Source organism: Balaenoptera ricei, chromosome 19 (genome assembly GCF_028023285.1).
Source record: "Balaenoptera ricei isolate mBalRic1 chromosome 19, mBalRic1.hap2, whole genome shotgun sequence".
Taxonomy (NCBI): Eukaryota; Metazoa; Chordata; class Mammalia; order Artiodactyla; family Balaenopteridae; genus Balaenoptera; species Balaenoptera ricei.
In genome coordinates, this window is record NC_082657.1 from 13,554,552 (window position 1) to 13,579,052 (window position 24,501).

Sequence of the window (24,501 nt, forward strand, 5' to 3'; positions counted from 1 at the left end):
GACGTCACTTCCTGCCAGGTAAGCGCCGCTGGCGGCTCGGCTCCGGGGAGGTTTGGAGGAGCTATCGGCTGATTCCATCCCGCTTCTAAAAAAGGCCACACCGTCCTCCCCTCCCATCTCACTAGCTCTAGACAGCAGAAGAGCCAGGATTCCAGTTTACACACAGATTTCTTTTATTTAAAAATTCCAAAAAATATATAATAAAATTTCAACAATATATATTACTTCATATATTATAGTATACTTATAACAATAATTAGTCCATCGTTTCCAATATTACAAAAAAGAGGAAGAAAAATACAAGGGAAGCAGACGACCCAATATATATAAATACTATAAAATCTATTAGAATAAATAAAGTCGTCATAAATAAAAGGCCCAAAGGCGAGGGTGGGTGGGAGAGCAGGGGGTTGGCAACGGCTTCGGCTGCTTGTTTTTGGAGGGAAATTTGAGCACCAGGATTCCCCTTCAGGGGAGGCTCCAGTCACCATCAGACACCGGAACCTCAGGATCTAGAAAAAATTGGAAGGGGGCAGCGGGGGCTTATTATTCACAGCACTGGGCAGGGGAGAGGTGAAAGAGGCCTCACTGCCTCCAATTTGCTACATTTTTTTAAGACCCCAGAAAACACTCCTTCCCCCAACAGCATGAACAGCTTGCACACCGGGGACCTGCCCCAGCGTAGGGTCAGGGGAGTGAGTTAATGCACTTTGGAAGGTGGGGCGGAGCTACTTGATTAAGAGTCCCTCAGTTCCCCCGCAACCTCGGGACCCCTTGTGGAACCCACAGCACAAGAGTACTGGCCCCTCTTAAGATCCAGCTGATCTGCACTAGGCAGGCACTTGTCACTCCGAAACGGAGATACGATTGAAGATGGGGAGTCTCCTGGGGGCTGCAGGTGGTTGGGGCGGCCCAAAAACCCCGGCCTCGAAGACAGGCGAGTCAGATCCCCCCAGGCTGCTGCCACTGCTGGCATATTCGTCAGGATCAGATCCCAGGGAGTGCGCAGAGGGGCTCCGAGCCAAGCCACCCAAGGGCCCCCAGACGCTGCTGGGGGTGGCCCTTCGGCAGGAAGGACAACAGGCCGGGGCGGGGTCCCTTCGGGCCACCGGGGTCCCTGGGGCAGCAGAGAAGGCAGAGGGTGAAAGTGGAAGGTCCCCAGGTGGTGGTGGTGGGGAGCTGGAGGGTGAGAAGGAACACGAAGACAGGGAAGGGCCTGCTAGGCCTGCTGGTGGTGGCGAGGTTCGGCGGCCTGAGGGCAGGCCTGAGAAGCTGATGCTCTGGCGCAGCACGTGGGGGTGGCCGGAGGCAGCCAGGTCCTCGCTGGGGTTGTGGATGAAGTGGCAGCGCGAGCCGTAGGGGCAGCGGCCCTGGAGGTAGAACTTGTGGCACAGTTCCGTCTTGTACTTGGGGTGGCGACTGGCCTGGCGCAGCTCACCCAGGCCGTGGGCAAACTGGCACTTGGCCCCATAGCGGCAGCGCCCGCTTTCTGAGAAGGTCCGACATAGCTCGGTCTTGTAGCGGGAGGAGGTGGTGGGGGTCGCAGTAGGCGAGGTGGGTGAGGGCGACAGCTCAGGGCCTGGGCGGGGAGCCAGGGGCGCGAAGCCTGGGGGTGGGGGCACCCAGCCGCAGCTGCGACCCTCCACCAGGCTGGTGGAGCGGCTAGGCAGGCGGGCAGCCACCCCAGACGGGCTGGAGTCGGGTGAGCTGAGGCTCCAGAGTCCCGAGGAGGCCCAGGCCGAGCTGGACTCAGTCTCTCCGTGGTCGGAAGGCAGGTCAGGGCTCAGCAACTGGAGGCTCTGTGGGAACAGGGATCGGTCAAGACACCGAAAATGCAGGGTGACGCCCCGCCCCAGCTGCAGGGCACCTAAGAGCTTGCCAGTCCGGTTTGTGGGCTCCCAGCCTGAGCCCCACCCGTCCGCAGAAAACAAACATGGGTTCCGGATCGCAAGGATCCCGATTTGGAGGTTCTGAGTTTATTCGCGACTGAAACTTATCCCGAGGGACCCAGGAAACCCGGCTCCCCCGGCTGGATCAGAGGGGCTCTAAAGTCAGGACACACCGCTGTCCTCCAATTTTCAGCCTCTGGGCCTCTAGAGATCTGACCCCGCTCACTGGCTTCTCCAGTTTCACAAGTGGAGGAGCGGGCAAAGTTAACCCAGGAGTCCGGATCTCTTCGGTTTTAGAGTTGCCAGAGTCTTCTGGGTCAGGGAGTGAGGAGACAGAAGTCGGCTCCCCCTCACCCTGAGACTCCAGCCCAAGAAACGCCTCCGCGCAAAACCGCACCCTCAGCAACTACCAGGGGTAAGCCAGGTGTGGGGTCATTTCCGCCTGCAGACAGCCCCAGTCTGAGAAAAGTTCTCCAGCTCTCCATCTCCGAGGGCCACCCCACCCGTGTTTGGACCGAGACCAGAAAGTCACGGGCTCCATTTTCACCTCCAGAGCATCACACTGGTCTGAGACGGGAGGCAGGGACCCCGGGCCGAAGTGTGAAGCACTAAGGAGTTCCAGTTTGAGAAAGGAGCCAGGGGTCCCGGGAGGGAGTTTGTGGCGCTAGAGAGCCCTGGTTTGAGAAGGGAGTCAAGCATTGCGGACCTCGGGGTGCCGATCAGCGGGGACTCACCTCGTAGATGGCGGTGAGATCCATGGCGGCGCAGATGGCCGAAGGCTGAGGTACAGGCCGAAAGTGGGAGCGCTGAAGTCAGGCTGCGGTGGGGTGGAAGAGCCACCGCTTTTATCCAGCCAGAGGGGGGCGGGGCCTTGAGGAGTTGGCCCGGGCGGGCGGGGCCAGGAGGGGCGCTTCCCGGACGCGCGCCCCCGGCGCAGCCCGCCCAGCCCTGGACCGGACCCCATCCGCCCGGCTCCCGGCCGGGATTCGTCTGAGGGGGCCCTGCGGGCGGTCGCAACACCGCGGGGAGTGCGTGGGGTGGGGGGTGTCGGCCCAGTTTTCAAAGGCTGGAGACTGAGGCGCGGAGAAGGGAACTGGCACGGAGGTGGGGGCAGGGCTCCTGGGGGAATTGACAAGGGCAGAGGCTGAGAGGGCGTGCGATAGAGAGACTGACCGACAGGGGCGGGGAGAGACGCACGGAGAGCAAGAGACAGAAATGGAGAGACCAAAGAGAAAAACACAGGGACGTACACACAGAGGGAGGGAGTTGCGCACACAGGGAGACGTGCACAGAGAGAGACAGGGTAAGGAGAGGAGGCGAGGTGGGGAGTCAGAGTTTGAAAAGGCAAGATATAGACAGTCCCAGAGAGACAAACTCAGAGCGGGAAGCGGGAGGGAGGGAGAGTCACATAAAGGAACAGAGAAAAAGGGAGAAAACAGGGAGAAACAAGCATCCACAGACAGAAATTCGCAGGAGCAAAACGGAGAGAGGAGACCCACGGGCCTGGCGGAGAATTCTCTTCTGAGACCTGCTGGCCTGGCACGGTCTCGCTCTCAAACAGCCCAGATCCGGAGACCTGGACTGCCCTCCCCGCCCCCACTCACGGGGGTTGGGGGTGGGTGGGGTTCTGGACACCTGGCGAGGCTGGAAAGGGGCCTCCTTTCCCAATTTCCCAATTCCTCTGTGTCTTCTCACCCTCACGCAGATAATGGCACTTCTGATCGCTTCCTCTGGGCTAGGCACTGTTGCATGAAAGTCCTTTATTTACATACATGAACTCAAAGAGGTATTGTTATGCCTATTTTACACATGAGGAAACCCTGGCAGAGAGAGGCCAAGTTATCCTCCTTTAGTAAATGGCAGCAGCCTAATACCAGGGCCTTAAATTATGTTAAGAGTCTGTGCTCAGAGAGAACTCAAGATTGGAAAGGGGGAGATCTTTTATTATGGTGGCGGGTTTCCTTGATGGAAAGCTGTCTCGAATGGCAGAAATGGGTCATCCGCAACTGGTGGTCGGATGGGTCTCTAATAAAGGGATGTACCTTGAGAAAACTCTAAATGTGCAGAACTCACTCCCCTTATTGGCAAGTCTTTTATTGTCAAGGGGTTGCACTGAGTGATGCTCTCTTAAGATATGGAGAAGAAACTAATTTTTAAACTGGATCTCGATGAGTTAGCTGGCTGCCCTGAGTGAAAACACGGGGGTAAAAATAAACCATTGCCACGGAGTGCAGTTATAATGGTGGAAAGTTCATTCTTGCAGGTTGCGACTGCAGACTGCGGGCTTGTATTGAGGTGGGGAGATTCTGCTAGACACGCCGACTTGCTCGTCCGACAGAGCACGGGGGAATCCCTGGTGCGGCGCTTTCTGGGGCCGAGGGGCCTTCCCGGCCGGTCTCGTGAGCTGGGCGGCTGCGGGCGGCTCTGGCACGGTTGCAGCCTCCCTCTAGCCTGTGACTCACTCGCACGGGGCGAGGGAGGGGGGCTTCCTGGAAGCCGTGACGAGGAGGCTAGGCCTGGACGCCAGGGTTCCTCTCTGTAACCAGGGCTTCTGTCGCCTGTAAACAGACACTCGAGGGCTACGGGAAAAGGGGGAAAGGGGAGGTGCCTGGCACCCGCCGCCCGGTTGGGCTCCAAATCCCTGTGCGGCTAGTGGGACTAAGGCGGCAGTAAAACGAGAGGTGGGAGGCACCCTGGGGTCCCCGGTGTCCGGCTCGGCTCTGGCCCCGATCCTGGAGGAGGGATACCAGTTTCGATTCCCTGGAGACGGAGCATTTCCCATCCCTGAGTCAAGCTGACCCCCTCCCCTCTCCCAACTGCTGAGTCATCGGCCCGAGAGCCAGGACGCTTCGGACTGGGCGACTCTCGAAGAGGCTAGAGGGGGCTTTGCGCGATGAAGAACCGACCACCCCTGGAAACACTGACGGGGGCGGGGGTCCTAAGAGCCCGGGCCTCCGCCCCTCCTTGCTCAGATCTAGGAGTCCGGGTTTCCAAGCCGCCTCCTCGCTCAGACCCACGAGACCCGGCCCCCAGCCCCTTCCTTCACCAGACCCAGGAGTCCAGGCCCCCAGCTACCCTCGATCTCAAACGCAGGAGTCCGAGCCCCGAGGCCCCTCTCCCAACGGTTTAGGAGTCTGGCTCCCATCCCCCACTCCCCCCCCCCCCGCCCCGTCCAGGCCTCAGGCGTCCCAGCCCAGGAGGAAGTTCAGGGCAGGGCTCCGCCCCGCTCCCCACGTAACCAGCGGGAAAATCCGTGGCACCAGCGAAGGCCGGGAATCCCCTCTGGAATGACGGTGGGGAAGGGGACGGCCGGGGTCCCCCCGCGGGGCGCAAGGGGGCAGGTCCTGGGCGGGCAGATCGAGGGGGAAAGGGGCGGAAACCAGAGAGGCTAAAAATACGGCGAGCGCTTCCGGCCTAGGGGGAGGGGAACGTTGAGCAGTTTCCAGAAAAACAAACGGGGACGGGAAACGCGGGGGTGTGAGAGCCGGCCAGAGTGCGCGGGCGAGCTGGGGACCGTGTACGCGCGGCACGTGTGCCTGGGCCTTGTGCGCCCCAGGCGTGATTGACTGGCCGGGAGCGGGTGCGGCTGCGCGGGCCCTGCGGCGTGTGGACCGCGTGTGCGCTGTAGGTGCGAGGTGGGGCTGCCCTGGCGCGCCTGGGTGTGCAATTGGGCAATTAGGTGTGGGACACAAGTGCGCCCACTTTCCTGTGTCAACGCTGTGTCCTTACAACCCACCTGACACGGCTGGCTGTGAGAATAAATGCGGGAAACCGCTTATGCCTGCGTGTTTCTGACCAGACTGTATTTACTCTCACCATCTATGGGGGAGGGAGTGTGTACTCAGCTGTAACTGTCTTTGAGGTGGCATCCGTGAGAACGTGTGACTTACATACCTCCCTGCACATCTGTGTGTAGCTCTGAAACACCTTGGGATCTGTAGTGACTGAGTGATTGTAACTCTTTGAGGGAGCTGTGTGAGCACACAGCTTGGGAGCTGAGGGTGTGTGGGAGCATGTGCGTGGCTGTACGGCTGTAGCTGTGTGCAGGGCCCCTGCAGCTGACTGCGTGTGTGGTCATCAGGTGTGTGAATAGTGTTCCTGTGTCTGTGTCCTTGGGGTGTAGCTGAGAACACCAGGAGGCCAGTGTCTGGTAGCAGTTCCTCTGTGGCTCAGTCACAGGGCAGTGAAACTGAACTTTGGTTCCTGACGTCTACAGGCGCACATGATGGGGAGGGCAGCTGGCCCACTCCTGCGGTTCGCACAGGCCTCCGTGGGCAGAGCAGAGGAAAACATGCACGCACATTCGAACCTGAGAAGCATTATCTAAATCCAGCCTCCGCTGCTTTTGATAATGTTGAGCTGAGGGCAGGGCTGAGTCAGCCTGTGATGGGCAAAGTCTGAGATGGGGTAGGAGATAGCGGGTTAAGGGGTGGTTAGAGGGTTGTTTGTATATTCACATAGTTGGATTGTTCCTTGAGTCTGTTTGTGGGACTGCCCCCAGGATGGAGACGCCAGGGACACCATGATTGTAGGATGGTGGGTTATGCCATTCTCTGCTAGGGAAGAGGGGTGTCGTGTGCACCTGTGTTTTGCCATGGTCTGTTTTGCCCTGTGTGGCTGTGCATCTCATGTGGGGGCTTCTCTGGAGTGGGCGGTTGTGCACAAGGCTGTACAGTCTCCCTCTGGGTTTAATAATCCAGTAAGGACCTTCACTAAGGTCCTCTCCTATCCCTGCCTCTTCACTGTGGCCCAGGCTTCCACATTATTCCACCAACATACCATCACATTTCTGCCTCAGGCAGGGCCTCTGCACTTACTGGTCCCTCTCCCTGGAATGTCCACAACTTATTCCCTCTCCTTCAAGTTCACTCCAATACTACCTTCTTCTCAGTGAGGCCTTCATGACCTGGGTCAAGGATTTTAACAGGTTTAAAAATAAACTTGTTATCTATTTAACAAATAATAAATATATGTAACATCTATTTACAGATCATATTAATACACGTGAACCACTACCCAACCTAAACTCTCAAACTTTCATGTTTTACAACAAAGTAACGTAATTCTCCATATGCAAATCTTAATTGTGTTATTTATTCCCCAATACTTTTCTTTTCCTCCTATTATCTCTCTCCACTTCTGATCTCACTTCTCTGCTTTATTTTCCTTCTTGGAATTTCTCATTACCTGACATACTGTGTTTTACTTTATCACACTTAACTGTCACTAGAATATCAGCTCCAGCAAGGCAGGGATCTTTGGTTCACACTGTACAGGGCTTGGCCCGAAATAGATGCTCGGCAAATGTGTGTTGAATGAACTCCACTTCCTGGTGCACAATTTCCACCCGGTGTGGCTGTGTGAACGGTGCATCCATCATCCCATTGCCCACCAGGTGTCTCCGCAGTCTCCCTGGGTATGGTTTTAAGCACTGCTGGGCCCCACGTCAGGGCTGCTGGGGTGTCATGCCCCCATCTGTGTGTGATGTTGTGTTGATGCTGCCTCACAGGGCCAGCTGTACTTCATTCTGAGTGTGTGGGCCTGTGCACTGACACATCTCTACCAGTACGTGGTGTGTGCCCCCAGGCTGGAAGCCACTGGGCTCTTCTGGGGAAAGCGTGCTGTACTCAGATAATTGCATCATGTTGGGTGGAAATATGACTTTGTTTTTGTATTTATTTGGAGCTTAAGTATGGTTAAGGAGATGTGTATGGGTGCCAAATTGACAAGGACAAGGTTATGATGGTCAGTTTTATGTGTCAACTTGGCTAGGCTACAGTCCCCAGTTATTTAATCAAACTAGTCTAGATGATGCTGTGAACGTATTTTGTAGATGTGATTAAAGTCTATAATCAGTTGACTTTAAGTAGATTATCCTAGAAGATCTGGGGAGTCACATGGTGGGGTGGGGGCTGATTCAGTCAGATAAATGGGCAGAGCTGTGGTTTCCTTTCAGAAGAAATTCTACCTATGGGCTGCAGCTTCAGCTAGTGTCCAAGAGTTCTGCTGCCCTGCCTGGAGCTTGCCCCTATGTGCCTGGCACTTCAAGGAAGGTCAGGGAGAAAGGGAAGGAACTTCTGGGATGTGTGTACACATACACACACCTGGCCATTTCCCAGGATTCCAGTATGGGGACTTGGGCTCTGGGTGAATCACAGGTCTCCATGGTCCCGGGTTTTCCTCACAGATGTGGAGTCCAGGACAGGAGGCCTCTGGGCGGTGCCATGGGAACCAGGGTACAGAAGGTTTTGGGTGGGTCAGTCCCCCAACCAGGCTGAGTCACTTGAGCCTTTCACACCCACCAGCTGGGCCTGGGCTGGTAGCTCCGCCCTGTACTTGCCCAGGCCTGAAGGCCATGGGGAAGCCTGGTGGGGCACTCCCTCCCTGAAGCCCCCTCCCCAAGGTCTGCTTCCCGGAGCTGGGGCCCAGGCGCCTGTCTTCTTCCCCAGGACTGATGATTCACCCCTGCTGGGGCCTTTTCACTTCTTCTTTGGGGCTAAAAATACAGGGACCCAGGCATCCAGCTGGGCCAGGCTTCACCGCAGATTGCACAACGCCCCTCGTTTGAGTGCTGCTGACGCAGACCCTGGGTATGGGGGGTGGCGGGCGGGGTTGCTCCCCAATCGGGCGTGCTGAGGTCAGGGCCTAAACCCCTCCACTTCCTCTTTCCTGGGTCAAGCAGACTGGGGGTTGAGCTGACATGGGAGGTGCTGGGGATCCCTGGATGTGACTGTGGTCCCTGGAAATGAAGCTCCTTCTAGCCCCAGGCAAGCCAGGGGTTCTGGCTTCCATTCTGGCCCCCTGCACAGACACAGAGTCCCAGTTAGGACCTGGGGGCAGAAGACAGCAAAGGGGCACTGGGACAGAGACGGTTAGAGACAGGGAGATGGGGACAGAGAGATCGAATGACACAAGACGCTCAGGGGAACAGCTAGAAAAAGGAGCAGGCACAGAGACCACCCCCACACTGGGACAGAATCAAGGAAGGACTGAGGGAGAGGGACCCAGTCAGGGCTCCAGAGCCAGGCCAGGTTGGGGGAGACCCCTGGAAGAGGTCACCCACAGGCACAATCCAAAGTCCACCCTCAGCCAGGGAAGAGAGAAGGCAGCCCGCAGAGGCCAGGCCCCGCCCTGGGTGCTCCCTGCTGGCCTCTGCTGCCCCCTGCTGGCGCCAGCCGCAGTGCGCAGGCAGGAAGAAAAGTCAGAGACACAGCTGCTTTGAGGCCACTCTTCATTCCCTCCCCAACTGCCAGCCCCACTCCCAGCCCTGCCAGCTCACAGGGCGCCCCCAGGGCCCGTAGGCGGTGCAGGCGTCTTGCCTGTGACCTTGTTGGCGCAGTCCAGCAGGGCAGTGTGAATGTCCTTGGCACAGGCAATCTGGGCTTTGATGACCGCCAGGTATTGCGGGTAGGGCAGGCTGTCAGGCTGGACGGCATCAGGCTTGGTGGCTGTGGGCACCAGTGTCGGAGAGTGCTTGGCACTGTCGCAACTCTGTGACAGGCACTCATGGGCCAGGCGCTGTGGGCAGGCAGGCAAGGCGTGGCATCAGCCTTCACTCCGGGTACTGCCAACCCCACCCCGAGGGCCAGCCTAGGGTAGCCTTTTCAGCCTCTGGAATCCTGGAGTCTTGGGGTCAGAGCCTGGCCCTGCCACTCGCTGGGTGACCTCAGGCATGCGGCTGCTCCTCTCTGCGTCTGTTTCCTCCTTTGGAAAATGGGTTTAATAACTACTTCTACTATCTAATAAGGTGAGAATGGTGAGAGCAGCGTGCGAAAGACACAGGCACAGGTCCTGGCAAGTTAACTTAAGTGCTAGTTGATGAATGTCAACTACTATTGTTGTGACTGTCCTAACCCTAGGCTTGGCATCGGCACTAGCTTCTCCGGTGGCACCTGCTCCTCCTGGTTTTCCTACTTCTCTGGGTGGTCCTTCTAGATGCTTTTTAATCTACCTAAGCCTTAAATGTGGTAATTCCCGTATCCCTTCTCCTCCTCTCATTCTCATGCCCTCTAGGGGTTGTCTCACCCACACACACTACCGTTCCGATCTCTGTACTGATGACACCACTTCTGTGTGCCCAGCCTCCCCTAAAATTCCCGAGTTCCCATACTCTGCCCCCAAAACCACTCTCCTTCCTGGGTCCCTGTCTCAGGGACGGCCCTACCATTCCAACTAGAGCCCCGGGCCTCATCTTGGAGGCTCCTCCCCCAGCCCGTCAGTCCCATGGCCCTGTGCACAAAGCCTTCTGAGTATCCCTCCCACCTGCCCTTTCCCACTTCCTCAGGACCCTGCCCTGGTGGAACCTAGCCCTCCTGGATCCTGCCGTGGGCTCCCAGCCTCCACTCTCAGCCCCTTGCACCCATCCCTCATGTGGCAGCCAGAGGCATATTCCTAAAAAAGCAAATGGGTCCATGTCCTTCCCTGCTTGAAACCCTCCAAGGCTCCCCAGCACCCTCCAGGCTATACTCAGAATCCCACAAGCGCCAACGCCTACCACGCCTCAGCCAGACTGAATTTCATGATGTTCCCAAAGGGAACTTAAAGCAGAAGCTGTTCCGTCTGGCTGGAACACCTTTCTACCACTACGAGGCTCCTCAGACTGACTTTTCCTTCAAAGTCCAGTTCAAGATAATGATGACAATGATGATACTACAGGAAACATTTGCCATGTGTCCAGTACCAGGTTAAGTGCTTTATATGCAAGATCTTGCTGAGTCCTTCCCAAAAATCCATTTTCCAAAGGAGGAACCCAAGACTCAGAGGTAGAGACTGGGCTCAGGTGGTCCGTCTGACTCCAAAGGCTGTGCTCCGAGCCATTTACCCTCCTCTCAACTCCTGCCCTTCTTCCATTTTTGTTCCAGCCTCCGCTCAGATGTGCTCTCCACTAGTAGTCTACCCTGAGCCACTTCCTCCCTAAACCTGCCCTAGACAGGGTCAGGTGCCTTCTCTGGACTTCCACAGCCCCCTGAGCTTCCCTCATTTTAATCCTGCCCCCTCTGCCTGTGCCTCCACAACTCCAGCCCTGAGCCTTCTGTCTGTGCTTCCCCCTTCAGAGCCCTCCATGGCCTGAGCTTCTCCCATCAGAGCCCTGACCACTCTGTACTGTCACTGTTTGAGGATATATTTGTCACCCCACTGAACTGGAAGCTCTGTGAGGGCAAGGATTGGGCAATATTGTGCCCCCAGCATCAGTTGCAGCATCAGCACAGGTCTGGGCCGCCGGAGATGCTCAGTGAGCGTGTGTTGATTGACTGAATGAAGGTTCCTGAAGCACCAGGAACTGAGGCAGGGTTGTGGTCACCCGGTGGCTAGGAGGCCCCTTACCAGGCAGAGCTCTAGCTGGTCACAGAGTGCGTAGAACTCCTCCAGACACTTGTCAAAGCGCTGAATGGGTCCATCGCTGCTCTTCCTACAGTCCAGGAGAAGAAGGTGTGGAATGTATTTCCAATCTCTGGGACTAAGTGACTACCCAACCAAGTATCCATCAGAAAACCAGGTATAGGCCCAGGAGACCCGAGGCAGGGCCTAGGGGACAGATAATAGAAGGAGGGGCAAAAAGGGCAAGGTCAGGCGCTAGGGAACCAGGCTTGAAAATAAGAGAAAAGTGGGGTGGGTGTGGTGCAAGGGGGATGAGTTTCTAAGACCAGGATGGAGTTAGGACAGCCTGGAGAAAGAGGAGTACTCACTGTCCATTGTCAATGTTAGTGTTCTGAATCAAGTTCTGGGCTGCAACCTTCATCAAGGTCTAGTTTAAAGAAAAAAAAAAAAAAAAAAGGTTCAGGAGATGGAGAAAGAGAAGAGGACACTTTTGGTAGATCTACACTCTTCCTTAAGACACACCCAATCTCAGGCGTCCTCTTCACTTGGCACTTCCCCTCCTGTCACTCCAGAGTAACTCCAGCTTCCATTCCTCTATAGCAATAACCACCTGTATTTTCCCAGAGGCCCGCTCTCACCTGGGGTTCTCGCCAATACCCTCCCGGACATACCTTAGAGTCCTCCCTCACCCACCAGTCACGGTCAGTCTCTGTACAGGCCAGTCCTTTCCTCAGGCTTTAACGACCAGAGCTAAGTTTCTCCTTTAAATTCCCTCCCTGACTCGAATTCCAGTCAGTCTCAAGCTCAAGATTCGCCCTGATCCCACCTCACACTGTCAATCCACAGAGCTTCGCTTTGGCCTCACGAAGATCAAATCTCATTCGGCCTCACGAAGATCAAATCTCATTCCTCCTCCCTGCCTAACGCTCCTTTCGCTCTCTCCCTGACTAAATAGTCCCTCCGCCCACCCCCGTGATGTCAGAGAGCCAAATCTCCCGACCAATCACCTGCAGACTTTCCTTCAGCTGCGGGATGAGCATCTTATAGCGCTGCACAGGATCGAAGTCCTGTTGCTGTTGCTGCAAAAGCCCGCTCTGGGCAGGTCCCACAAGCTGTGTTGGTGGTTGTGGCTGCTGCTGGGGACCAGAGCCACCGGCCGAACCCGGACCTGACACACTAGTGGCAGAGGAAGCCGCGGAAGCCTGCTGCTGGGATGCAGCCATCTTCCTCGCTTCGCGCGCGGGAAGTGCGTCAGAAGCGCGTCTTCCCGGTTTCTTTTTAGCTTCTTCGTCTCTAGGCCCCGTTTGCTGATTAGCTCCGCCTCCCAGAAAATTTAACCAATGGGAGGAAAGAACCCACCCTCCAACTCGACTCTCAAATCCGACGTCTAGACTGAGATACCGATTCACCAATCACAAGAGGTTTCCCTGCCTTGCTCCGCCCTTTGCCCAGACGCTCGCCAGTCCGGGTGTGGTTCCAATCAGACTCTATTTCCCAGAAGGCCTCGCCGCCTGAGGCGACCTGCGGTCCTTAGAGCATTGGCGGCAGTTGGTGGTTCTGGAGCTGTGAGTCAGTCCCTGGCGTTGTTTGCGCGTTTACCTGAGTACTACGTAGTACTCCAGTGTTGCGGGAACTCTTCTCACCAGCCCACCTCACTCCGACCCTATCCCCGAGGAGAACGGTGTCAACCCGAGCCCTGCCTCGGATTGGGCGTGCGCCGAAGTCGGCACGCCTTTTACCGTGGCTCTCTGAGGCTCTTGTCAGGACTTCTCTCGCGTCGTCGCCATGGCGCCCACTATCCAGACCCAGGCCCAGCGCGAGGATGGCCACAGGTAGGCACTACGGCGCTTGGCTGTACTGTTTTACGTACGGGTAGGCATCGGCGAGGTGGGAGGGTCGAGCCCAGTTGTCAGTCTACAACCTCACCAGCCCCCCAGGTCAGCCCGTGACGTCACGGAGCGCTCACCCGCTCACGGGGGCGGGTCTCGGAAGGCGTATTGCCTCTCTCTTACCCTGCCGTGGAGTTCTGGAATTAAGCTCTTGGGGACTTTACCCAAAAGGGATTGAGTTTTTATTCTTCCAGTCAAACGTTTGGAGACCCCTTTTCCCAAAAACAGTTGAGCATGAGGCTCTTTTTACTAAAGCATTTGAACACATCTCCTTCAAAAAGATTGAGCACTTGGCTTCATTCATTAAAGCCTTTAGGGACACCGAAAGGAATACGTGACACTCTCCATTAGAGCACTTGGGACACCCCTACCAAGAGGAATTAGCGTTTGTCGCTCTCTCCTTCCCTTTTAAAAGCTTGGAAAAACCCCCTTTGCTCTCCTGTCAATCCCGTTCTTTCCATCTTTTGTCAGTGTCTCTCTTTTACCCACCAGGCCCAATTCTCATCGGACTCTGCCTGAGAGGTGAGCTCCATTGTGTTTTCTTAGGACGGGTGGGCCAGTGGGGGCTGCGAACAGAGGTGGGGCATCAGGGGCCGGGTTTTGAGCCACTGTGTTCCCAGGTCTGGAGTGGTCTGCCGAGTCAAGTACTGCAATAGCCTCCCTGACATCCCCTTCGACCCCAAGTTCATCACCTATCCCTTCGACCAGAACAGGTGAGACTGCGCATGGGGGTTAGGGAAACGCCTCACTTAGAATATGAGTTCCTTGAGGGCAAGGACTGCTTCTCTTGTTGACTGTTCAGGCATAGAACAGTAGCTAGCACATAATAGTAGGTGCCCCGTAAATGTTTAAGTGAAGAAGCAAGCAGTATCCAAGTCTCTTCCCACTGGAGAGCTGCTAGCCTGCTGACTCCAACATGGGGGATATTTCATTCCGAGTTCCTCCCTGGAGGAGCTTAGCCTTCTGGGAAGCAGGGGTGTAAGGGATAAGGCTGGAATCAGGCAACCGTAATGGGCATGTTTCCCCACCCAGGTTCGTCCAGTACAAAGCGACTTCCTTGGAGAAACAGCACAAACATGATCTCCTGACTGAGCCAGACCTGGGAGTTACCATTGACCTCATCAACCCTGATACCTACCGCATCGACCCCAGTGGTGCGTTGGGAGACAGGGAGGGCCTTCTCTAAGCTAGTGAGGGCTGGCTGTGGGCCTCCGTCATAGTCCTCCTCTCACCTTGCTCTCTTCTAGTACTCCTAGATCCAGCTGATGAGAAGCTTTTGGAAGAGGAGATTCAGGCCCCCACCAGCTCCAAGAGGTGAGAGGGTGCTGAGTGGGGACTCAGGACTGGCTCTGGTGGGAGGAAGGCAGTGGGGTCCTGAGGTGCCCGATTCTCCCGCCCCAGATCCCAGCAGCATGCAAAGGTGGTGCCATGGATGCGGAAGACAGAGTACATCTCCACGGAGTTCAATCGTTATGGCATTTCCAATGAGAAGCCTGAGGTTAAGTAAGTTGTGGTGGGTAGGGAGGCAAGGTGGAGCATTCATGTATATCCAGTGGCCTCTAAAGGCCTTTTTCTTCCTCCCTAGGATTGGGGTTTCTGTGAAGCAGCAGTTCACTGAGGAAGAAATATACAAAGACAGGGATAGCCAGATCACAGCTATTGAGAAGACTTTTGAGGATGCCCAGAAATCTGTAATTGAGGGACTGGGATCGGGGGGGAGGCAGACAGAGGTGTGGTTCCAGAGCACTTTGTACTCCTTCTCACCCTGTTTTTTGCCTCTGCCAGATCTCCCAGCATTACAGCAAGCCCCGAGTGACACCAGTGGAGGTCATGCCTGTCTTTCCAGATTTTAAGGTCAGATCCAGGGCAGGGGGCAGAGAGGGATAGCCTGCCATCTCTGCCTGTCCCAGTCTAACCCCAGTGCCCTCCGTCTCCCAGATGTGGATCAATCCTTGCGCTCAGGTAATCTTTGATTCAGACCCCGCCCCCAAGGACACAAGTGGTGCAGCTGCATTGGAGATGATGTCTCAGGCCATGATCAGGTAAGTGGCCCTGCTGTCCACCTTGGCCTGCTTCTTATTGTCTCTTTCTCCTCACTCACTCTTAACTGCTCCTCTTTTTCCCCCAACCAGGGGCATGATGGATGAGGAAGGGAACCAATTTGTGGCTTACTTCCTGCCTGTGGAAGAAACACTGAAGAAACGAAAACGGGACCAGGAAGAGGAGATGGATTATGCACCAGATGACGTGTGCGTGGGTTGGGGTTAGGTTTTGGGTATTGAGAAGTGTCTCCTTTTCTCCCTCACAGGGAAGAAATGGGGCTGACCCTATCCCCTTCATCCTCAGGTACGACTACAAGATTGCTCGGGAGTACAACTGGAATGTGAAGAACAAGGCTAGCAAGGGCTACGAGGAAAACTACTTCTTCATCTTCCGAGAGGGTGATGGGGTTTACTACAATGAGTTGGAGACCAGGTACTCAGCACAGTCCTACCTCACTCAGACTAGCCTGGGCTTGTACTTCAGTACCCTGGGGTATGCAGGAGCCACCTTGGAGGTCATTTATACCTAAAGATTTGCCATGTGCATTGGTAAGAGCAGAAGCCTGTTCATGCATGTGGGCTGGACCTGGTTCTAACACAAGAACCCAGAAAGAAAATCTTTACCGAACACCGGAGATATTTAGAGCTTTCACATAGGGTAGGACTACCAAGTTTACCGATACTAATGAGAGACTTCATGTAAGAGTAAACATAGCTAAAGTATGGAGTAATATGTAAAATTAGCGTGAATATTTTAAATGAAGCGCTAGATATCCAAGTTCAAAAAACATGACCCCCCCCCCCCCAAGACTTCCCTGATGGTTAAAAGTTTACTGCTGTGTTGGGACCCTTGGTGTAAAGGTTGGGAAAGTGTGACCTGGAGTTTCTGTTTAAAGGAGAGATCCCAATTCTGATCCCTTAATTAAGCCAGGCAAAAAATGTAAACGGCACAGTGGGCTGCTGGGGGCTGGGTGACCTGGAGCTCTTGGCAACCTCCAAGGGGCACTGTGACCCAGCACAGCAACCCATTTGCCGCTATGCTCGGGGTGGGGGTGGGGGGTGGCGGCGAGGCAACAAAGGCCCGGGGGGGGGGGGTCACAGAATCTTATTTTCCAAAAGCCAGAAATCCAGATTCTGTTCTTTTAAAGTGTTGGTATCTAATTCACATTAAAGTCTCTTTATACGTTTATGTGTATGTGTACAGGGCATACATATACACATATAAAGTGCAGGGCAACCAAACTGCTATCCTGACGGCTATCATCCCGCCCGTCCCTTACCCCCAAGTTTAGTCTCCTTTATTCAGTCTGTATTTATTCTGGTCTGCTCTGGGCTAAGCATAGATGAGTAAGGATGGGTAAGAACCATATTAGACCAGATTCCCCACGGGGGTCCTTAACTGAATCTCACGTACCCCTCCCCCAACTCCACCACCGCAGGGTCCGCCTGAGTAAGCGCCGAGCCAAGGCAGGGGTTCAGTCGGGTACCAATGCCCTGCTTGTGGTCAAACACCGGGACATGAATGAGAAGGAACTAGAAGCCCAGGTAACAAGCACCACTGACCCAGGGCACCCATGGGGAGGGTGGTAGTTCGTGAGGACTGGGACAGGAACCAGATAGAACACCCTCCCCTTCCCCTCAACCCTGCTGCTTCCAGGAGGCACGGAAGGCCCAGCTGGAGAACCACGAACCCGAGGAGGAAGAAGAGGAGGAAATGGAGACGGAAGAGAAAGAAGCTGGGGGCTCAGGTAAAGCTGGACGGGCCAAACTCTGGGAGCCCTGGGAGGGTGGGGAACTGGGTCTTACTTCTTCTTGCTCCTTCACAGATGAGGAACGAGAGAAGGGCAGCAGCAGTGAGAAGGAAGGCAGCGAGGATGAGCGCTCAGGCAGTGAGAGTGAACGGGAGGAGGGTGACAGGGACGAGGCGAGTGACAAGAGTGGCAGCGGTGAGGAGGAAAGCAGTGAGGATGAGGCCCGGGCTGCCAGGGACAAAGAGGAGATCTTCGGCAGTGATGCTGATTCGGAGGACGACGCTGACTCTGATGATGAGGACAGAGGACGGGCCCACGGCAGTGACAATGATTCAGACAGTGGCAGCGATGGGGCTGGCCAGCGGAGCCGGAGCGCCAGTCCCTTCCCCAGTGGCAGCGAGCATTCTGCTCAGGAGGATGGCAGTGAAGCCGCAGCTTCTGATTCCAGTGAAGCTGAAAGTGACAGTGACTGAGTCCCAGGGCCTTCAGGGCTGGTGCAGATACCGTTATTTCGTGCAGGAAGGCACTTTTCGAGTGGTCTCTTTGTGAGCCTTTTGCTTTGTTCCCCTCTCCTCCAAACCTCTGCTGTTAATAAAGCCAACTTCTCTTTACTTACCCTCCCAGGCACCATGGTCTCATTCTCCTGCCCCCCGCCCCCACACCCCTGGTGCTTAAGGCACAGAAGCAAAGGCCACAAAGGCAGGGCCACTATGTTTTTCATGAAATGTAGCATAACAAAGGTCAGAATCCTTTTTGTTTGTTTGTTGTTTTTTTTTTCCAAAATAAGCCCAGACCATTAAACAAGTGAAACTCCAACAAATAAGTCTTCTCCAACAGCGAGAAAAACTGTACAGTTACTCAAAGCTGATTCTGCCGGTGGGGCTGGGAGTAGAAGGGAGAGTGAAATCATGGTGGAGGGGCAGGGGCTGGGGAGGGTCGGGAGTGGATCAGGGTCCTGCCCATCAGAGTGGGGCCGCCTGCGTCCTGCACACTCTGCTGACAGGTGGGGGGAGGGGGGCAGCTCTTGCCTCCCACTGTGTGTGGGGGTGTCCCTCACCACCTCCCAGGGCCAGGCAGACCCAGCTCACCCTGATGGGTAGTGAACAAGACAGGACTGGCTGGGAGGAGGTGAGGGTCTCTAAGAGGGACACCCTGCTGATTCCAAAACGAGGTGGCCCCTGTCCATCCCACTTCCCCGGGCTAGGAGAGGATTGGAGAAGCCCTGGGAGTTGGAGGGGAATGAGCAAAGGCACAGAAACATGGAGGGGCCGGGGTGGGGGACTTGCATAGGTTGATGAGTGTGCAAGAGGTACATAAATAAACCTGACACCCTACCCAGCCCGGCACTGGGAGAGGAGGTGGGGACCTAGAGCAGGTCCCCAGGGCCACCCCACCCCATGGCTTCCTCCCCCTCCCTGGGCTCAGAGTTGAGGGAGGTCCAGACCAGGAGAGCAGAGGCAAGAAGGTCTGGGGAATGGGTGAGTGCAGGGAGGGTGGTGGTTTTAAAATTTTTTTTTTTTTTGGTTTTTTTTTTTCCCAACATTTTGTATCTTTAATAACATACACAATGGTTACCAGCCATATTCATAACAAAAGTTATTCATAAAATGTATCTAAAAATAACATTTTTTCCTTTTCGGTGTGAAAAGCTTGAGAATGTCCCAGTGGGGGCGAGGGTGGGTTGAGGGGGACAAGGGGTTGGAATAGAGGACCCTGGCTTCCCTACAGCCTGAACCCCCAAATCCCCCCCCTCCACCTGGGCCCCAGCACAACCCCTCAGGAGGAACAGGGACTGGAGGGTCTGTATGACTCTGGGGCTGGGACAAATCTCTGGCTTATGATATAGTGTTCCACTTAAGTGAGGTCATGACAGAATGGGGGGTGGGGGTGGGGGTGGGGTAAGGGTGAAAGAAAAGGGGATGGGGGTGGGGAAAGAAACCAAAAACCATCCCCTTTCCCTTATTCCTTACCCCCAAGTCTTTCAGCAACCAGACCTGGGAGTGGAGAAGGGTTTGTGTCGGTGGGGGAAGGAGACGTTAAGGCAACAGACTTCCTGACCTCACTGGCTGCCCTGGCTCCCAGCCTTCAACCTCCGCATCTGGGGAGCCAGGGCTGGGGGCACGTGGGGAAGGGCTAGAGGGGTCTGGAGGAGAGGGCTCTGCCCTCTCCTCTCGTAAAATTCAGGCTCCCCCTGCCACTTTCTTGGCTCAGAGAGAGGCCTGGGGATTCTAAAAATGAGAGGGAATGATCAGAGAGAAAAACCGTTAAGAACTATATAAATATGTATCTTAAATAGGCCTAAGAAATTAATTGCAGAGAACCTCTGATAAACAGGGCAAAAGGAGGTGAGTGAGAGGAGAGTGGCTCCTGTCCTCGGGGAATGATGGGAATGGGGAAGGAGAAGAAGGCGGCAAGGAGGTGAGGGGGATGGGGGGCGGGGGGCGGGGGAGGGAGAGAGAGAGAGAGAGCGTGCGAAGACAGACACGCTCCTCTCCTCACCCGCCTTTATCTCTGCAGCTCCTCTCAAATCACGTTCAGGAGAGCAGATTATCTACCTCACTCATCTCTCCCCAAATGTCAGATGGTTCTGAGCAGGCCCCACAAGACAGTGGGTCAGTGAGTCTCTGAGGGAGACTGTATCTTGGGAGGGGCAGGTGGCCGGCAGTCTGGAGGAGGCAGGGGTGGGACGGGGCCAGGTGGGGGATGAAGGAGGGAAGGAGGGGGCAGGCAGGCTGGCCAGTCCCTGCCCCCTTTACCCTGGCTGCCCCCTACCTCCCTGGGCCTCAGCAGAGATCCCTCGACGGGCCTGGGAGTGAGCAAGGCGTGTGCCAATGTTAAACAAAAGTTAAAAGGGTGAGAGAGTAGAAAAATATTAGAATGTATAGCTGAGCCAGCCCACCCTCTCGCTGTCGCGGAGAAGCCCGTTGGGGGTTGGCCCCCGCCCGCCGCCCGGGGAGCCTATGGGTGCGCTGGGCTGTGGGTCCCGTCAGATGGTGGAGGTTTTGTCTGTCCCATCTGTGGTAAGAAAGGGAGGAAGGGAGGAAGGTCAGGAGCTGGCGGGAGGCCCAAGAAAAGGTGCTCAGGTAGCCTGTCATCCCAGTCAGGCCCTCCCTGGAGTCCGGCCTCCCCTGGGGACCCCTCAGGATGACTCTGAGTTGCTCAGTTCAGAGGTGGAGACGCTGGTGGGTAGGTGGGAGCTGGGTCAGGGAAAGAGGAAATGCTCACCACCCAAGGCGTGTTCTGTCATGCTCAGACACAGAGACTCCAGAGTGGGATTGATCTCCAGGTCAGGCCCAGGGACCGGGCAGTCTGGGTGGGAGAGAGGAGAATGGAAGCAGTGAGGATTGGACTGGGGTGAAAGGTAGTCACGAAGACAAAGGCTGGCATGAGGGAGAGGCTGAAGGGAACGAGAGGGAAAGGGAGGGAGGGAGGGAAAGTAAAGGCAAGAGACAGAGACACAGAGAATGTAAGACATGCACACACTTGGATGGAAGGTATGACTGGGCAGAGTTGAAGGACAGACAGGCCTGGGAGTGCCACTAAGCAGGCAGAGGTGATGATGGCAAGGGCAGAGGCTTGGCAACACAGAGGAAGGCTGACAGGAAGTAATGTAAAGCTGGGGGAGCTGCTTGGAGGCCACGACTATTCTGGACACACTACACGTTCCCTTGGGCACAGTGAGGGCACCTGCCCTGAGCACTGGGCAGCTCCGTGCTCCCTGACTGATGACTTGCTCTGTACTTGGTGCAGAAGCTTAATTAGAACCCTTCCCTCCCACCTGGACTCGCTCCTCTGGCAGGATGCTGTTGGGGAAGGCCTAGCAGGCAGGGCAAATCTGGACAGCAGCCATGGGGGCTGGTCTTCATACAGTCTCTCAAAGGGCCTCCTGTTCTGGCACCTGGGCAAGAGCCCACTAGATCCCTGGGCAGACCTGACACCACCCACTGCTTAAAACCCTTCCTGGGCTCCTCACTGCTTCAGGAGGAACTCTGAGCTTTTTACCTAGGTTTAGAAGACCCTGCTCTTTCGCGCTCCAGCCTCACCTCTCACGACCTCCCCTCTGAACCCATGAGCCATGTCAGACCATCTAACTGTCTCTCCTTAATAAAAAAAAGTTTTGACCTTGGGCAAATCACCTCTCTGAGGCTCAGATTCATTACTAATAAAATGGGAATAATATCAGTGCCTTCACATGTGCAGTTGGGAGGATTTCATTCAACAGTGCAGGAAAGCTGTCTGACACACAGTCTAGCACACGGCATACTGGTGAAAAGAACTGTTCTCATTTTTTACTCCTGTAATTCATCCATCTAGTCATTTAATATCATTTACAGATGCCTACCACGTGCCAAGCCCTGTGCTAGGATGAACAGGACAAATGGGGTCTCCTGCCTCCCACAGATGGCAGTTCGCATAATCTCATAAAGAATCCCTATTGATTTGGCTATTTGTGACATGAAGAGTTTAGGGTCACAGGCAAATCTAAGCTCTCTCTAGAGGCAGCCCTTTCCAAACAAGCCTTATCTGCTTCTGCAGCCTCATTGCCCAGCAGCAGGCCTGGCACAGGGAATCACCCCTGACTTACTGAGCAAGGCAGGGCTAGCGCTTCTCTAACCTCCCTTTTGCCCACTTTGCCCTCATTCTAATCTCCCATCTCTAGGCTGATCTGTGAGCAGAGGGGAAGACAGCCCTTCCACCCTTTAGTGTAGAACCCGTTCCAAGAGCTGAAGTCTACTGGTTCCTGCTTGCTCACCTGGCTCCTGAAAGAATGCCAGTGGACTGATAGGCAGGACTCCCTTCTACAGACACCTGGCTGCTGTGACTGTCTCATCCCCTCCACCCTTCCACACTGAGTACTTAATGATTCTCGAAGAAGACGGGGACGGAGACCAGTATGAACACTAAGATTATGACACAGGGAGGGAGAGAGATAGAGATGGGGGTGGGGTGTGAATAAGGAGTGAGAGAAGATGACAGGGAGGGGGAGAAAGACAGACAGAAAGACAGAGAGACAGAACACATGCAAGGGATAGTGTGTACAAGACCCAGAAGAGAAAAGAAAGGCCAGCTAAGGGTGCTGTTGAGGTCGAGTCCTAAGGGTGGGCACTGTACCTGGAGGGAACATGAGAATGGCCTGGGGGGACGAGTGGACCGGGAGCGAGTGGGTCCGCTGCACAGAGCTGCGGCTCTGGCTGGGCATGCTGTTGCTGCCTCCAGGGTTGGCGAACCACAGGTTCTGCATGTGGCATGGGAGAGAGAAAGCAGTGGGTGAGCAGGGAAGAGGCCCAGACCCAGGAGTGGTGGAGCTGGCAGAGTCGTTCCCTCCCCTCTATGCTGGGCCCAGACACAAAGATATGGACACATATCTCAGGCACCACCACCCCAACCCCAGAAGTGCCAGGTCCTTTGCTTCCAGCTGGCTCACCTGTCGGCCCTGGCCCCCAAGGCTGGGGCTGGTGAGGGCATGTCGAGGGGAGATGCCCCCAATGCCCGAGGGGCTCAGAAGGCCCATTCTGCCAGGCGGAAGGGCCCGGGGAGGCATTGGGAACTGCCGCTGGGTCCGCCGGGCCACCCCCATCCCCACAGAGCCAGCTATGGGGAGTGAGTTGGAGCCGAATGCCCAGCTGTGAGAGAGCAGAAGGCAGGGTGTCAGTTTAGGTGGATGGGGCCCATCTGTTCACCTCTTCCTCACACCCCCCCGCAGCCCCCATGGGTGGACAGAACACAGATCTGCTCTGAGCAGGGATTCCCTGTCCAAGTCCCTGCCCTGTACATTGTCTCCTCCTGCCCCAAGGGTACTCCCAGGATGGAGATGGGGAGTGTACGAAGGTTTCCTCAAGTCCACTCGAAGTAGTTCTCCGAACTTCAGTTCTCAAGCGCAATATTTCTGTTGTTTGTCTGGCGTGAGAAGGGACTTCAGAGCCCTCTGCACACAGGTGAGGAGAACAAGGGACAGGCAAGGGGCCAGCTATGGGGACATGTGCTGGTTTTGCCAGCTCAGCACTCTATTCTAATGCAAAATCAGGGACCACCTGATTTTCTTATGGCAAAGTCCTCACTGGGTGACTTATATAAAGACACCCAGTTACTGAATGAGTATAACAGGATTCCCAGCCCAGAACGCAATCACCCCTCTAAGCACTATCTTTCAACCAGCGAGGGCCTAGGGAGGGAAGTCCCTGTGCCCTGGCCGCCCGCCTACCCTTTCTGCTGCCGGTAGTTCTGCATCTCTAGTGCGGCTTTGCGCGGGAAGGTCCGGAGGAGCTTCAGCACTTGCTGTTTCCAGGACAGCAGCCGTTTCTTCTGCGTTTCCGTGAAAGCCTAGAATTAGGGGGGTGAAAGGGGTGTGTGTGCTTCTTTCACATTTGCCTTCCATCCATTTGCTCAAATATTTATCAACTGCCTGTGCTGGTCAATGCTGGGACACAGAGGTGACCTGTGCTCACGGAGCTTACAGTTTAGTTGGGGAGAAGATACACACACATTCATAACAGTGATAAATGCTGTGAGGGAGAAGCACAGGAGGCACAAGAAACCTGATGTTATGAGGGGCTGGTCAAGGCATCCCTGAGATACAGACGTATCAACTGAGATCTGAGGGGCCAGCAGATGGGAGGGGGATTTACTCCCCAGAGGATTATGTACTAAGGCTCTAAGAATGAGCGCTCAGGGGCATCCACTGAACCCAACACTGGGAAGGATGAGGGCTGGAGAGGTGGGCAGGTGCCAGTCAGGCAGGGCCCTGCTGGCTATACAAGGAATGTCGGTCCTGAGAGTGATGGGGCAGCCTTTCCCTTCTTGGGACCCCTAGACAAGGCCTCACCTCATGAGTCAGGCACTTTTCGATGAGCTGGAGGTAACTGGTGATGTTCTCCTCGTCTGGTCGGGACACCAGCAGCTGGGTGCACACTTGGGGACATGGGAAAGGGCAGGAGGTTAGCTACCAGCACGCCCTCTGCCATGTTCCAGCTTCCCTGGCCCAGCTGGGTGGCACAGAAGGTGGGTCAGGAAATTCATGCTGGGTGAGCACTAGCTATGTGCCAAGCACTGTACCTGGCTTATCACGAGGATATATAAAGTGCCCACCATAGTGCCTGGCATAAAGCAGATGTGAAGTCAATGACACCTTTTTCTCCTTTTTAAGTCTTGCAACAGTCTCATCAATGTAGGCATTTTTAGCCTGAGGCTCAGAGAGGTTGAGTCACTTGTCCCAGGCCACACAGCTAAAAGAACTTAGACCTGGGACCTCCCTGGTGGTGCAGTAGTTAAGAACCCGCCTGCCAATGCAGGGGACACGGGTTCGAGCCCTGGTCCGGGAAGATCCCACAGGCCGCGGAGCAACTAAGCCCGTGCGCCACAACTACTGGAGCCCGCGACCTAGAGCCCGTGCTCTGCAACAAGAGAAGCCACCGTAATGGGAAGCCCGTGCACCGAAATGGAAGAGTAGCCGCCGCTCGCCACAACTAGAGAAAGCCCGTGCGCAGCAATGAAGACCCAAAGCAGCCAAAAATAAATAAATAAATAAATTTATAAAAAAAAAGGAAAACAAACTTATTAAAAAAACAACTTAAACCCAAGTGTAAAGTTGCCTACACTGTGCTGCCTTAGGAAA

General features: G+C 55.3%; 4 protein-coding genes across 6 annotated transcripts in view; 1 reads left to right on the forward strand and 3 right to left on the reverse strand.

Moving 5' to 3' along the window:
- Positions 1–155: 155 nt before the first annotated feature.
- ZFP36 (ZFP36 ring finger protein) lies at positions 156–2,727 on the reverse strand. The gene is made up of 2 exons (XM_059904188.1): positions 2,624–2,727; positions 156–1,799 (listed from the first exon to the last, which is right to left on the reverse strand). Exons 1-2 carry the CDS (start codon positions 2,645–2,647, stop codon positions 846–848), a joined length of 978 nt encoding a protein of 325 aa, XP_059760171.1. The 5' UTR covers positions 2,648–2,727; the 3' UTR covers positions 156–845.
- A 6,376-nt stretch (positions 2,728–9,103) lies between these two features.
- MED29 (mediator complex subunit 29) lies at positions 9,104–12,511 on the reverse strand. Its single transcript, XM_059904189.1, has 4 exons — positions 12,215–12,511; positions 11,576–11,634; positions 11,214–11,298; positions 9,104–9,407 (listed from the first exon to the last, which is right to left on the reverse strand). Exons 1-4 carry the CDS (start codon positions 12,428–12,430, stop codon positions 9,165–9,167), a joined length of 603 nt encoding a protein of 200 aa, XP_059760172.1. The 5' UTR covers positions 12,431–12,511; the 3' UTR covers positions 9,104–9,164.
- On the forward strand, positions 12,221–17,500 carry PAF1 (PAF1 homolog, Paf1/RNA polymerase II complex component). The gene is made up of 14 exons (XM_059904187.1): positions 12,221–13,039; positions 13,589–13,618; positions 13,717–13,809; positions 14,129–14,250; positions 14,344–14,410; positions 14,498–14,599; positions 14,682–14,787; positions 14,882–14,950; positions 15,035–15,138; positions 15,229–15,345; positions 15,443–15,571; positions 16,578–16,683; positions 16,796–16,886; positions 16,965–17,500. Exons 1-14 carry the CDS (start codon positions 12,993–12,995, stop codon positions 17,360–17,362), a joined length of 1,581 nt encoding a protein of 526 aa, XP_059760170.1. The 5' UTR covers positions 12,221–12,992; the 3' UTR covers positions 17,363–17,500.
- A 194-nt stretch (positions 17,501–17,694) lies between these two features.
- SAMD4B (sterile alpha motif domain containing 4B) overlaps positions 17,695–24,501 on the reverse strand; it is a 37,153-nt gene continuing 30,346 nt past the window's right edge. For 2 of the 3 annotated variants that reach the window (XM_059904184.1, XM_059904185.1), the window contains exons 9-14: positions 23,713–23,798; positions 23,092–23,210; positions 22,315–22,513; positions 22,002–22,125; positions 20,115–20,198; positions 17,695–19,904 (exon numbers count right to left, since the gene is read on the reverse strand). In XM_059904184.1, coding sequence (XP_059760167.1) covers positions 19,876–19,904; positions 20,115–20,198; positions 22,002–22,125; positions 22,315–22,513; positions 23,092–23,210; positions 23,713–23,798 — 641 coding nt within the window. In that variant the 3' untranslated portion in view covers positions 17,695–19,875. Of the gene's footprint in view, positions 19,905–20,114; positions 20,199–22,001; positions 22,126–22,314; positions 22,514–22,709; positions 22,816–23,091; positions 23,211–23,712; positions 23,799–24,501 lie in introns of those variants that run through there. The other variant, XM_059904186.1, reaches the window with a different exon arrangement.

Excerpts from the sequence above, each read along its gene's own strand:
- ZFP36 (XM_059904188.1), bottom strand. The coding sequence starts at position 2,647 with ATGGATCTCACCGCCATCTACGAG. Across the intron at positions 1,800-2,623 it reads ATCTCACCGCCATCTACGAG|AGCCTCCAGTTGCTGAGCCC; the intron begins GTGAGTCCCCGC and ends CTGTTCCCACAG.
- MED29 (XM_059904189.1), bottom strand. The coding sequence starts at position 12,430 with ATGGCTGCATCCCAGCAGCAGGCTTCCGCGGCTTCCTCTGCCACTAGT. Across the intron at positions 11,635-12,214 it reads AGCTGAAGGAAAGTCTGCAG|ACCTTGATGAAGGTTGCAGC; the intron begins GTGATTGGTCGG and ends TCTTTAAACTAG. Across the intron at positions 9,408-11,213 it reads ACCAGCTAGAGCTCTGCCTG|CGCCTGGCCCATGAGTGCCT; the intron begins GTAAGGGGCCTC and ends GCCTGCCCACAG.
- PAF1 (XM_059904187.1), top strand. The coding sequence starts at position 12,993 with ATGGCGCCCACTATCCAGACCCAGGCCCAGCGCGAGGATGGCCACAG. Across the intron at positions 13,040-13,588 it reads CAGCGCGAGGATGGCCACAG|GCCCAATTCTCATCGGACTC; the intron begins GTAGGCACTACG and ends TTTACCCACCAG. Across the intron at positions 15,346-15,442 it reads GATTATGCACCAGATGACGT|GTACGACTACAAGATTGCTC; the intron begins GTGCGTGGGTTG and ends CTTCATCCTCAG.